At 48.9% G+C, this 13,871-nt stretch overlaps 1 protein-coding gene across 1 annotated transcript; it reads right to left on the reverse strand.

Moving 5' to 3' along the window:
• Positions 1 to 1,137: 1,137 nt before the first annotated feature.
• Positions 1,138 to 5,180, reverse strand: SCOC (short coiled-coil protein). The gene is made up of 4 exons (XM_064149519.1): positions 5,102 to 5,180; positions 4,343 to 4,417; positions 4,164 to 4,247; positions 1,138 to 3,474 (listed from the first exon to the last, which is right to left on the reverse strand). Exons 2-4 carry the CDS (start codon positions 4,362 to 4,364, stop codon positions 3,332 to 3,334), a joined length of 249 nt encoding a protein of 82 aa, XP_064005589.1. The 5' UTR covers positions 4,365 to 4,417; positions 5,102 to 5,180; the 3' UTR covers positions 1,138 to 3,331.
• Between the last annotated feature and the right edge of the window lie 8,691 nt (positions 5,181 to 13,871).

Consider the following 13,871-nt stretch of genomic DNA (forward strand, 5'->3'; position numbering starts at 1 on the left):
GTTGGAAGAGACCTCCAAGCTCATCCATTCCAACCTAGCACCCAGTCCTGGCCAATCAACCAGACCATGGCACTAAGTGCCTCATCCAGGCTTTGCTTCTACACCTCCAGGGACAGCGACTCCACCACCTCCTAAGTGCTAGCGAAAGTAGCCAAACATTTAGGAAAGGGTTCTTTGTGGTGAGACACTGGCACAAATTGCCCAGGGAGGTTGTGGAGCACAGAATCACTGAGTGTGATCACATTCTGTGATTCTGTGCTCCACAACCTCCCTGGAGGTGTTCAAGGCCAGGTTAGATGAGGCCTTGAGTGACCTGTTCTACTGAGAGGTGTCCCTGTCTGTGGTAGGGGCTTGGAACTGTCTGAGCTTTGAGGTCCCTTCCAACCTAAACCATTCTGTGATTTAAAAGCCAAGTAAAACTACTTTAATTCATAAGGAACAAAACTAGAAGTGGGTAGATTCAAACTAGATGTTAGGAAGTTCTTCACCATGAGGGTGGTGAAACACCGGCACAGGTTGCCCAGGGAGGTTATGGATGCTACCTTCCTGGAGGTGTTCAAGGCCACAATGGGTGAGGCCTTGAGCAACCTGTTCTAATGGGAGGTATCCCTGCCTATGGCAGGGGGGTTGGAACTGGCTGAGCTTTGAGGTCCCTTCCAACCTAAACCATTCTGATTTAAAAGCCAAGTAAAAATACATTAATTCATAAGGAACAAAATTAGAAGTTTGTAAACTCAGACTGGATGTTAGGAAAAAGTTCTTTACCGTCAGCGTGGTGAGACTCTGAAGAGGCTGCCCAGGGAGGTGGTGGAAGCCTCATCTCTGGATGTTTTTAATGTCAGGCTGGATGGAGGCAGGTTTTAGCTTTGACAACACTGGCTGCAGCCAGCCAATCATTTTCCTTTAACCACAACAGAGAAGTAAACCTACATCTGGGATTCATGGGTGAAAATAGCAAATGACCCCCAAACTGGGGATTTGCTGAAAATGGATTAATTAACCCAGCTTTAATATTTGCTAATTGCAGCTAGTTTCTTAGACACTTCAGCTGTGTAGAAACAATTAAGACGAAAGCAAACCCAGCCTTTGCTTGCAGATAGTTAGAAGTTTTAGGATTTACAAATGTTAAAAGCAAACTGAGACAAATCCAAAGATTTTATTTAGTGTAAAGTCATAAATACAACATCTTTAAAATGTTCATAAGTTAAATGAAGGCCACAGTAGTGGGATGCAAAAATGGATGAGATGAGATGACTACTATATACACACTGATGGATAAAGTATCACTACCCAGTGTTACAATACAAAACCATGGGATTAAGGTTGCCTGATCTCGGGGAACTGCTGAAGTCTAACAAGCGCATGCTGTGTTACCACTTGATCTCCTACCGTGCAGATGGAGGTGTGCAATGAGATGGCTTTAAAGCTAGGATGGCTGCAATGCAATCTTTACAAGTCAAGTGCTTGGTGTGATTTGTTCTTCAAATGCTCAAACCCTGGGCTGTATGATCTACTCTACTTATCAGCAATTCTTGGGTGAGTTTGTAGAGTTTCAGGCAGGCAGTCATGGGACAGCATTGTCCACTGAGGGTGAAATCATTTTGGATGTTTACAGGACCCTGTGACACAAATGGTATCAGCTATTTGTGCCTTGGTAGGTCAGCCTTTTTGTCATCAGGTTTCCTAGCTCAGACTTGTAAACAGCCCTTAGTCAAACTGTTAGTGATCTGCAGTCATCTGACCTTGCTGCTGCTCCAGGGAGCATTGTGCAGTCTCTTCAATGGGGAGAAATGGGAACCTCCTCCTTTGGGAGGGAGGAATCTCACAGCGTCAGCTTACACTGGAGACACAGCAGTGCTTAGCTGCCGAGAAATGTGGGGGTGGTGGTGAGGAATTTATTGCACTATTTCATCTATTCTTTCAGCTCCTGCAGCTTCACTTTATAGAAGTCCTCACAGCAAGGCTGAGAGAGATCCTTGAACCTAGTGGTTACCATGTGTTCAACAGCTTCATTACTGAAGAGACAGAGACCTCTCTTCTAGGTAACATCCATAAATAAGCCTGCACTGCCGCTCTACGGCCAGACAAAACATGCAGCCAGGTACTGCTAAAACCTACATCACTCTTTGCTTTCCAGCTTCTGCTCTCCCTTAATACTGCTTATGCTAGACCTGCTGCCTCTGTGGGAAGAGCTCAGACCCATAATCTGGGCTGAGCTCCTTTGCAACACCTGCTAACGAGCAGCCAAGCCTGTGAAAGCAGTGCACCTGCACACCAGGCATTGCTCAGAGCAGCACAGATTTGAAAGGCAAAAGCCACCACTGCCCCACTGCAGCTTTCTGCCTCAGATGGTTTTGTGCAGTGCCTCGAGGTACTTCACAAGCTCAGGCCCTGGGACAGAACAGCTGCTCTAAGGCCTGAAGCAAAGACAAGTTTGGCACTTCAGGAGGGAAATAAAAGGTGGCAAGGAAAGGCTTGTTCTCAGTTCCTCACTGCAGACTGTTCACACTGAGCAAGAGGAACATTTACTGACCTGTTTCTGTAAAGCTTATTACTCAGGTTTTTACATAACTCTTCATCACACAACTCAAAAACTTGAGGAAGCTCATGCATCATGATGCTGTGCCTGATCATTCCTTGAGGAAAGTGAAAATGGTTTGAAGTGTACATCCTGTGAAGTACAAACACCCTGATTCTGCATCAGTTTGGCATTTCCCTGATGTAAGCTGCTTTTCCTTGTGCCTTTTCCCTCACCCTCCCCCTTCCCCCAAAAAATCTTAAGTGCTTTTCTGTACATGAGCCCTGCAAATAATGTCACACTGTTATTTACTGGATAGAAACTAACTGCTTTACAAGAGTTTAAAACTGCTTTGCAGAGCTATGGACAGTACTAGCCAGTCCTTCATTAAATGTGAGGTGAAAAAGGTGATGCTATTAGAGTACTGTTATCAAATGAGGCTTCAACACCATCATTTTTCAGTGTTATTCATCAAGAACACTACTCCTAAGAGCTTAGAGAGTGCCAAATTCTGTTTCACCTGACAAACCCAACCCCATTTTGAACAAGATATGCTCGTTTTTAAAAACAAATATTAAAGTTTAGTAAGTCTCTACACTACATTTGCACGTTGCTTCATCTCAACAACACATAAACTTACTTCTCCTGTTCATGATGACGCTCTGAATTCTGTTTATCACCAAAGTTTAGAATCCAGGTACCCAGCAAAGCCACAAACTGAAAGTATTTTAGCTCATGTAGCCTATGCCAATTAAAACAAACAAACAAACAAAAGACAGCAGCAAAACAATGGCATCGTCTGTCAGTCACCCCTTACTTCCTCTTGCTTTTTGTGTCAGTGGTTTGGAAAACACTAGATGCTGACATCAGATTTTCTATATACTGTCCAAGAACTTGGTTTTCTGATTTCAGTTTCAAGTTTTCTTCCTTAACAGCATCTACTCGTGCTGAGAGATCTGCAAAGGTGACATTAGAAGAAAGATATTAGACAGGGTTGCATACCACAAGGAGTATGTTCTGTGTGCCTACATACTTTTAATGTGGGAAACACTGCTAGGGCAGGATGCTAGGGGTTGGAAGGGACCCAAGGAGATCATCGAGCCCAACCCCCCCGCCAGAGCAGGACAATACTATCTAACACAGATCACAGAGGAATGCATCTAGGCAGGCCCTGAAAGGCTCCAGGGAAGGAGACTCCACAAGTATTGCCTTATTGTGCTACTCGCAGGTTTTAGCTACAGCCCGTTTCTCCTGCATTAGTTTGTACAGTATCTTGACCAACTTGGATTTACTGCTCTTATCTTTATCCTTTGCTTGAAGCTTTGCATCAAGCTATTGCAAACTAAACTATCTGGAGACCAAAATTCCACAATGAGCTAACTCAAAGATGCACATCAACTGATATGCCTGAACATGAACCCTACCACTCGTGCTCCATGGGTATTACAAATGCTTAGCAGACATCTCACACGGAGAGGAGGAGCAAACAAGTGGTTCTGAGACCTTGCTTATGCACCTCCAGCTGCCTAAGTGGTGGACTTCTGAACGCTTAGACATTCAGTGTGTCCCTTCTGGGGCAGGACAGTTCTCTTCTTGTGCTTGTTACTGTGTGCTTGTGAAAAATCTGGCGTGTCAAACTGCTAACCTTCGAGTGTGTGCTGCAGTTCCAAAACTTGATTAATAAGCCGTGTTTTCTCTTCTAATTCCACCTGATTCTCAGCCTCAACCGCTGCAATAAATCAGAGGAGTTATAATGCAACCTCTGCAACAGCTGGCAATTGTATTAAGTAGGAAGAAAATAGCAAGATCATCAAGAACTTATACCATCCATGTCGGCGTTCATCATTGTGGGCTGGGCTCTTTCCACTTTCGAAGAGAGTATTCTTCTTGAGTGGTGTCCTGCTTAAACAAAAAGGAAAAAGAGGACTGAGGCAGCTCTTGGTGTAACTGCCTTTAAGATGCTCTTTTTTTGCAGTGGGTGCAGAAAAGCTTTCACTGGAGCCCAGGGCAAGAAGAATGCTTTGAAAGAGGATTCGATTACGCTTCCCAAAGCTTTGCGTGGCACATAAAACACCACTGACAGGGCACAGCTGCTCCGGGGTAGCTTCTAACGCACGGCACAACCCGACGTTTCGGTGATGCGGTTCTCGGCACCGATCTTTCTGGAATGGGCTATTAACAGAAATGGAGAAGAAGAGCCCCTGCATTGTCCGCACCGTTCCGCCGCGACACGGCCATCAGGCCTGCAGGGATGTGCCTGCTTCCTCTGCGGCCCCAGCACCTCGCAGCGCGTCCCCCGCCGCCCACCGCTGCATCCCTACCCTGGGCTGTCGAACGGGACAGGAAGGGTTACGGGCAGCGCCGGGGCGCCGGTCCCGCTGCCGGGGGAGCGGCAGCGCTGCCGCGGGCTGCCCAGCAGGACCCTCCGGCAGCCGCCAGCAGCTCTGCGGCCCTGCCCGCGCAAGCTCCCCTCGGCACCTGGCAAGGCGGGCGAGCTCGGCGGCCCGGCGCGTTCCGCGACACACAGACACACACCCCCACGGCCGCCGTGTCCCCTCCCGTCCCGTCCCTTCTGCCCCTCACCTGCCGCCGCCTCCCTGCGGGCTGCGCCCCGGCCCCGGCCCGGCCGCAGCTCTGCGCCTCGCACTGCGCCTGCGCACCGCCGCCCTGCGCGCGCAGCCAACGGCCGGGCGCGGGCCCGGGGCGCGCGCGGCGTGCCTGTGGGGGCACGTGCGGGAGCAGGTGCGGGGCGCGGGGTGCGGGCGCTCACAGCCCTCCTGAGGCGCTCACAGCCCTCCTGAGGCGCTCACAGCCCTGCCGCCTGCGGAGAGACCCTGCTCGGCCTTTCCTTTCGTGCTCCTTCAGCCTGTAGCTTTTGAGGTGCTCGGTTAACGCGGAGCAGCGCGCCCTGGACCCGCGTCCCCCTGCGCTGCGTGAAAAGCTGCAGCAGAAGGCTGGGCCCGAGGAGCGGTGGTGAGTGGAGACAAACCTGACTGGCGGCCGCTCACCTGTGGCGGCCCCCGGGGTGTGTGCTGGGCCTTGTTCCCTGTAATGGCGCAGAACAGCAGGAGCACGGAGTTCACCGGGTTGGAAGAGACCTCTAGGGTCATCGAGTCCAACCTATGATCTGACCCTTCTAATTAGCCAAACCACGGCACTAAGTGCCCCAGCCAGGCTTTGCTTCAACACCTCCTGGGACGGCAACTCCACCACCTCCCTGGGCAACCCATTCCAATGCCAATCACTCTCTCTGACAATAACTTCCTCCTAACATCCAGCCCAGACCTCTCCTGGCACAGCTTGAGACTGTGTCCCCTTTGTTCTGTTGCTGCTTGCCTGGCAGAAGAGACCAACCCCACCTGGCTACAGCCTCCCTTTGGCGCCCTCCTGTGGACACCTGGCAGTACCTCAACTTCTCTCTTGAATTGAGCCCGGAGCCAGACACAGCACTCAAGGTATGGCCTGAGCAGTGCTGAGCACAGGGGCAGAAGGACTGCCCTGGTCCTGCTAGTTACACTATTCATGATCCAGGCCAGGATGCCATTGGCCTTCTTGGCCACCTGGGCACATTGCTGCCTCATGTTCAGTCGGCTGTCAACCAGCACACTCAGGTTAATGGCCTGGATGAGGGATTAAGTGCACTCTGAGTTTGTAGGTGACACCAAGGTGGGTGGCTGTGGCCATCTGTTACAGGGTAGGGAAGACCTGCAGCAGGATCTAGATGAGTTGAACCAATGGGCCAAGGCTAACTGAAGTTCAACAAGGCCAAGTGACAGGCCCTCTACCTGGGGTCATGCCACCTCCATGGTAAGTTATAGGCTTGGGGATGTGTGGTTGGAAAGCTGCGACTTGGAGAGGGACCTGAGGGTATTGATTGGTGACTGTGAGTCAGCAGTGTGCCCAGGTGGCCCAGAAAGCTACTGGCATCCTGGCCTGGATTAGAAACACTACAGCCAGCAGGAACAAGGAGGTGAGGCCACACCTTTAGTACTGTGTTCAGTTTTGGGCCACTCATTACAGCAAGGCCATCCAAGTGTTAGACTGTGTCCAGGGAAGGGCTGCAAGGAGCAGCTGAGATTGTTCAGTTTGCAGAAGAGGAGGCTGTGGGGAGACCTTATCATACGCTACAACTACTTGAAGGGAGGTTGGAGTTAGGAGGGGGCCAGCTTCTCCTTAGTGATAAGCAACAGGACAAGAGGAAATGGTTTCAGGCTACACCAGGGGAGGTTCAGTTCAGGCTGGATGTTAGGAAATATTTCTTCACTGAAAAGTTTCTCAAACATTGGAATGGTCTGCCCAGGACAGTGCTGGAGTCACCATTCCTGGGGGTGTTCAAGCAGTGTGTGGACCTGGCACTTAGGGACATGGTTTAGTGTTGACCCCTCAGTGCTGGACTGGAGGACTTTTGAGGTGTCTTCCAACCACATCTGTGCTGTGTAATACTGTTATCTGTATCAAATTCATAGGAATAACAAGTTTCACTTGAGAAATCTATCTGTAGTTCCTTCTATCCTGAGCTCCAGTTAAGCAGATGATACTGCTGGCAAAAGGAATTAATCTGTAATTTCACTGAAAGGTGTCCTTTTTTGCTTAAAATAGCACCAGTCTCCCTAGAATATCAAGCAAAGGGTATAGTTTAGCTGAATGCATGTATCTGCAATTACAGACCTAGAAGAGAGAATTTGTTGCTCTGGACTCAGTTTCTGAGCCCTTGGTGCTGGTGTTTTCAGATGTTTGCTTTCTAAAGCCCTGGTGTCCAGCCTGTTTTCTCCACGGCTCAGTCAATGCACACCAACAAGCATTTCACTTCCTTTTGGCAGCCTTACAGATGCCTGCGTAAGCTGACTGCTGACAGAGGCTTCCCTGTTCACCACCAGAATAGAAATGTGCTTTCCTTTTCCTAACAGAAGAAGCTATTGTCTGTGCTTCTGAGGTGAGTTTCTGTTTGAACTGTACTGTTTTCACCTTTAATTAATTATTGCCACAAAGGAAAAGGTACAAAGAAATAAAAAAGGCTGAATTGCAGGAGGGTTTGGGACTAGATGATCTTTAAGGTCACATCCAACTCAAACCATTCTATGAATCAAGTGCTATGAGTTTCTAAGTAAAAAGGTATTTCTTTCATTAAAGGTGATAATGGTTTCACAAATGCTGTTAGTTCTTTCCATCGTGGAATCAACCAGGTTGGAAGAGACCTCCAAGCTCATCCAGTCCAACCTAGCACCCAGATCTATCCAGTCAACTAGACTGTGGCACTAAGTGCCTCATCCAGGCTTTGCTTCAACACCTCCAGGGATGATGGCTCCACCACCTCCCTGGGCAGCCCATTCCAATGCCAATCACTCTCTGCCAACAACTTCCTCCTAACATCCAGCCTAGACCTCCTCCGTCTTCATCTTGATGTACACAGAAGTGATTTATTTTTAATACCTGCGTGCTTTAAAAAACAGAGAAATGCTCCATTTTGAAAGGGCAGTAGCCTTTAAATATTCAGTGTTCTCAGTTAACCAGGCTCAGTAACCCCTGTTGCTCTGCCGCAAGGGCTTTTCACTCCACTAAGGAAACTTGCAGATGAAGACTGCATTCCGAGGGAAGGGATGCCATCCAGAGGGAGCTGGACAGGCTGCAGAGCTGTGCCCAGGCCAACCTCATGACATTCAACAAGTCCAAGTGTAAGGTCCTGCACATGGGTGGGTGCAATCCCAAGCACAGCTCTAGGCTGGGTGGGGAATGGCTGAGAGCAGCCCTGAGGAAAAGGCCATGGGGGTCTGGGCTGATGAAGAGCTCCACAGGAGCCTGCAGTGTGAGTGCAGCCCAGACACAACCCTGTGCTGGGCTGCAGCAAGAACAGTGAGGGCAGCAGGGCAAGGGAGGGGATTCTGCCCCTTGGCTCTGCTCTCCTCAGACCCCGCCTGGAGTACTGTTTGCAGTTCTCGAGGTCCCAGCACAAGGACATGATACTGTGGCCACACTCTTCCTGATCCAGGCCAGGATGCCATTGGCTCTCCTGGGTACCTGGGCACACTGCTGGCTCATGTTCAGCTACTATCTATCAGCACCCCTAGGTCCTTCTCTGCCTGGCTGCTCTCAGCCACTCTGTCCCCAGCCTGTAGTGCTTCTTGGGGTTGTTGTGGGCCAAGTGCAAAACCCTTCACTTGGCCTTGTTAAATCTCATCCCATTGGCCTCTTCCCACCATCCAGCCTGGCCAGGTCCCTCTGCAGGGCTCTCCTACCCTCCAACAGCTGCTCCTAGCTTGGTGTCAACTGCAAACTTACTGATGCTGGACTCAATCCCCTCGTCCAGGTCATCAATAAAGATACTGAACAGGACTGTGCCCAGCACTGATCCCTGGGGCACACCACCAGTGCCAGCTGCCAACTGGCTGTGGCACCATTCACCACCACTCTTGAACCAGCCAGTTCTTGACCCATATCAGAGTGAATCTGTCCAAGCCAGGAGCTGCCAGCTGTGCCAGGAGCTTGTTGTGGCAGACTGTGTCAAAGGCTTTGCTGAAGTCCAGGTAGACTACCTGACGCTCTGGCTAGCTGAGGCCCTGGTCAGCCTTATCTAGGGTAGGGTGTCCCTGCCCATGGCAGGGTGGTTGGAACTAGATGATCTTGGTAGTCCCTTCCAACCCTGACTGATTCTTTAACTCTGTGATTTTACATCCACAGCCTGCCCCACATTCACCAGGCAGGTAACCTGATCATAAAAGGAGCTCAGGTTGGTCAGGCAGGACCTGCCCTTTCTAAACCCATGCTGGCTGGGCCTGATCTCTTGGCCTTCCTGTAGGTGCTTTGCGATGGCACACAGGACAACCTGATGAAGTGTCACAGGATACCTTTGGCTTACTGTTCTACACCTTGCTACAGGGAATGAAATTTACTGTCAGGAGAACCCTCCACAGCTGCACAACTTGGACCGAGCTCGGCCAGTTATCTTGTAAATAGTTTGCTGGACCACAACTCGGTGTCCCTGGGCTGTATGGACAAAGCTCAATCAAACAGCCAGTTCAGCATCACTACACTCAATGTGAAGTAGCTAGAAAACTGTCTGCTAGAAATAAAATCAACTCCACGTTCTTTTTTTTTCATATAGGAGGTAAAGATAATGTGCCAAGACATTCTTAACACTCAAAAGAAAAGGGGGAGGGGAGAAGGAAATACTTGTGTTACTCATTAATAAGTAATCCAGATTCCTGGTGTAAATTAGCAGAGCTCTGTGGCAGCCATGCTGACACCATCAAGTTGATACTCTGGGCACACCTTTCTGAATAATTTATGATCAATTTACATTAACTCTTGGTATTTTTTCCAGTATGTAGAACTATCCTACTTCCAAAGCATTTCTGTGGCAGAAGGTGGAGGCAGGATGGGAGGCACAGGCAGGCTTGGGTTTTGTAGTTTCTTTTAAAACAATTAAATGCTTACTAGAGAAGGTTTACATTTATCAGCCTCTTCCCATTACCAGTTCATTTTCATCACTTCTTGTGTGCCCTCTCTAGGGTGCATCGGGCAATTGTTGTTCTGTATTCAGGAGGAAGGGCCAGCATTAGCTCTATAGGGTAGGGTGTCCGTGCCCATGGCAGGGGGGTTGGAACTAGATGGTCCTCGTGGTCCTTTCCAACCCTGATTGACTCTATATTCTTTGATAGCAGCAGCTGAAGAGTTAACATTTCTCTAACCACTCCTGCCTAGAGGCTGTATCTGCTCAGATGACAAATGTACGCTACCATATGCTGTCATGTGCAAGCTCTGGTAGCCTCCATACCCCCAAGATCTCAACTCTCAACTAATCACAAGGCTTATTCGACTACACAGCTAGAAAAGTTTACTGGAGGGGATGTGCTAAAAATACTTTTTAGCTGGTAGGCAGGACCTGCAGAGTTGAGTGCTCCCCCAGAGCTGTTATATATCCCACAAGCTGCATGCTGTCAGTAGGTTACAGTAGCTGCTTACCTGGATCGTCTGTCAAAGAAATGTTGGTGAAAGTGCCGTCCTCCTCATCCAAAGGTAGCTCCATTTTTCTCTCTTCTCCCCAAGTTTCTGAGCTGTGCATTAAGCATGGCAGCTGCCAGCCATTTCTCCTCTGGTTAAATCTTTAATGAGCCCAGCGCGCAGGTGTCGCCCTGTGCTGTTGGCAGCTCCGCGCGCTCTGCTCCGCCTGGGATCTCTGAACCTTGAGCTCTTTTCCGGAAACTGATCAGCTAGAAGGTGTCTGAGCTCTAACTGCTTCGTCAGATGTGTGCTGAGCAAACATTCTGCAGGCTTCTGCGGGGCAAGAACTGTGCGTTCAGCCCCAGCTGCCTGCTTGAGCTTGCTGTGCTTGATCGCCTTGAGGGCTGTTTGGGGAGCATTGGGGGTGGCATTTCAAAGAATCATAGAATTAAACAGGTTGGAAGAGACCTCCAATCTCATCCAGTCCAATCTTACCACCCAGCCCTATCCAATCAACCAGACAGTGGCACTAAGTGCCCCTTCCAGACCTTTTTTTTAATACCTCCAGGGATGGCAACCTCCCTGGGCAGCCCATTCCAATGCCAGTCACTCTCTCTGCCAACAACTTCCTCCTAACATCCAACCTAGACCTCCTGCAGCACAACTTGAGACTGTCCCGCTTTGTTCTGTTTCCGGTTGCCTGGCAGAAGAGCCCAACCCCACCTGGCTACAACCTCCCTTCAGGTAGTTGTAGACACCTCAACATGAGGAGAAACTTCTTTACAGTTAGGGTGATAGAGCACTGCAGCAGGCTGCCTTCAGATTTTGATAGAGGAAAGAGAGAAAGCAACTTTAAGGGGTCCAAAAATGTTATTTGGAGTCCAAGCAAATGCAATGGACAGATCATGTCCAGAGAACAGTGACAAAGCTGGTGAGGGGCCTGGAGCACAGCCCTGTGAGGAGAGGCTGAGGGAGCTGGGGGTGTGCAGCCTGCAGCAGAGGAGGCTCAGGGCAGAGCTCATTGCTGTCTGCAACTCCCTGAAGGGGAGGCTGTAGCCAGGTGGAGTTGGGCTCTTCTGCCAGGCAAGCAGCAACAGAAGAAGGGGACAGTGTCTGAAGTTGTGTCAGGGGAGGTCTAGGCTGGATGTTAGGAGGAAGTTCCTGGCAGAGAGAATGATTGGCATTGGAATGGACTGCCCAGGGAGGTGATGGAGTCTCCATGCCTGGAGGTGTTGAAGCAAAGCCTGGCTGGGACACTTACTGGTATGGTCTAGTTGATTGGCTAGGGCTGGGTGCTAGGTTGGACTTGGTGATCCTAGAGGTCTCTGCCAACCTGCTTGATTCTGTGATCTGGGATCAGCAAAATGTAATCTTCAGGTGCGGTAGGATATGAAGTCATTTTACTTACTGGAATAGTTGTAAGTGCTCAGGTCATGTGAATAAGTTATAGAAGTGAACATGCAATGTTCTGTGATAACAGGCAGCAGGGAGGAAGGAAGAGCAATCAAGTTCAAAGAAAACCTCACTTTAGTAGCCTTGATTTGCTTCTTAAAGAAAAAAGCATAGCTTGAAGATGAAAACTAGAATTTCACCAGCAGAGAGGGCTGAGGTTTAATGAAGAGGACTCTACAGGCATGCTCCAGGCTTTTTCAGTGTTTAAACATACACCTGTGTGCTAGAATTTGAAGGCACTGCAAAATTTTATCTGTACCTTGCTTGATTTTGTGAGTGCTGTGGTGAGAAACATTTTCTTTGGTGGCCTGATATTTTTTTTGTAGTGAAATAAGGGGTTTGGGTAAGAGATGCCATGTAAATATAAAGTAGAAGAATCCATTCCTTGCTGTTGTGGTGTTTGTTTTGTAAGGGAGAAGAGAAAGGAGGTGCAGCAGACAAAGGAACTCCGAGCAGCTTAAAAGAAAGCTGTGTGATGGAATTAAGTGTCAGAGCACAATGGGTTTAGCTCTCTCCATGTGTGAATTATTTTCACTGGAGTAATGGACACTAATGTAAAAGTTAATTACGTTATAAAATATCAGTTCTTCTTTCTGAGGGTTTCATTACTAAGTTGAACAGAGGTTGTGGAGTACCTTAGGGGCTCTCTGACTGCCTTTTAGAAAAGGTGACATGAACTGTCAGGGAAGGATGAGGGTAGGGGAAGTATGGGGGCAACCTCTCCTACAACCACTCCTGACAGCCTTTTCTTTGACTTCATGGTTGATACAGCCCTGTGCTAGCTCCTTTTTGCCAGATGTTGATACCAAGCACATTTTCAGATCACTGTCTTGATATGATGGTTGTGAAAGCAGTGGATAAATACCCAGGAATGTCTTCAGGTTTGGCATTGAAACAATTCTCCCAGCCCAGGATTTTGTAGTTGGCCAAGTGCACAATTGTAGGAGAGTTTAGGTCCTTGGATTTGGAGCACAGCAGCTAAAGCTGCCTGCTAGTAGACTCACATTTATTACTATGAGTACCATGTAACTGTTTCCTAATTAAAATGATTTAATAGTGACCTGAAAAGGAAGTTGGTTCAGAGTTAAGTACAGATGTATGGATGGTTTCAGCTAAACCACAGCATGTGTTGTGACTCCTGTTTGTACTGACAGTGCTCACAGCGCAGCTGGGGCAGACTTCAATGCCACTGCTTCTTTGTAAGGTTCAGCCTTGCATGTATCAACTGAGCTCTGCCACCAAAACACTCACCAGCCCTTTTCACCTGCTTCCCTTGTTTCCTGTCACCCTGTTAATTTATCTCTGGGAATCCACAGCTGCAGTGCCTTTCAGAAACGCTTTTCAGTGGCTCCATTTCAAACATTCGTCTAACAGGGAAAGGAAGGAGTGAGGAGTGGGGTCAGAGACAGGAGGTTATTAGTCAGTTGAGAGATCTTTCTGTCGTCTGCACCACTGAGCAAAACCTCACTGACCCCTTGTTTCAAAAGTGTAAGGTGTTTGAAGATCATAGAATGGTTTAGGTTGGAAGGGACCTCAAGGATCAGCCAGTTCCAACCCCCTGCCATAGGCAGGGACACCTCCCACTAGAATAGGTTGCTCAAAGCCTCATCCAACCTGCTCCTGAACACCTGCAGGGAGGTTGTGGGTCAAAGATCACATTGGGTGATTCTGTGCTCCACAACCTCCCTGGGCAACCTGTGCCAGTGTCTCACCACCCTCACTGCAAAGAACCCTTTCCTAACATCTAGTTTGAATCTCCCCTCTGCCAGTTTAAACCCATTCCTCCTTGTCCTGTCATTACAAGACCTTGTCAATAGTTCCTCCCCAGCCTTCCTGTAGCCCCCTTCAGATACTGGAAGGCCACTCCAAGGTTTCTTTGAAGCCTTCTCCTCTCCAGGCTGCAGAACCCCAGCTCTTGTAGTCTGTCCTTACAGCAGAGCTGTTGCAGCCCTCTGAGCATCTT

The sequence above is a fragment of the Pogoniulus pusillus genome, chromosome 10 (genome assembly GCF_015220805.1).
Source record: "Pogoniulus pusillus isolate bPogPus1 chromosome 10, bPogPus1.pri, whole genome shotgun sequence".
In the NCBI taxonomy this organism is placed as follows: domain Eukaryota; kingdom Metazoa; phylum Chordata; class Aves; order Piciformes; family Lybiidae; genus Pogoniulus; species Pogoniulus pusillus.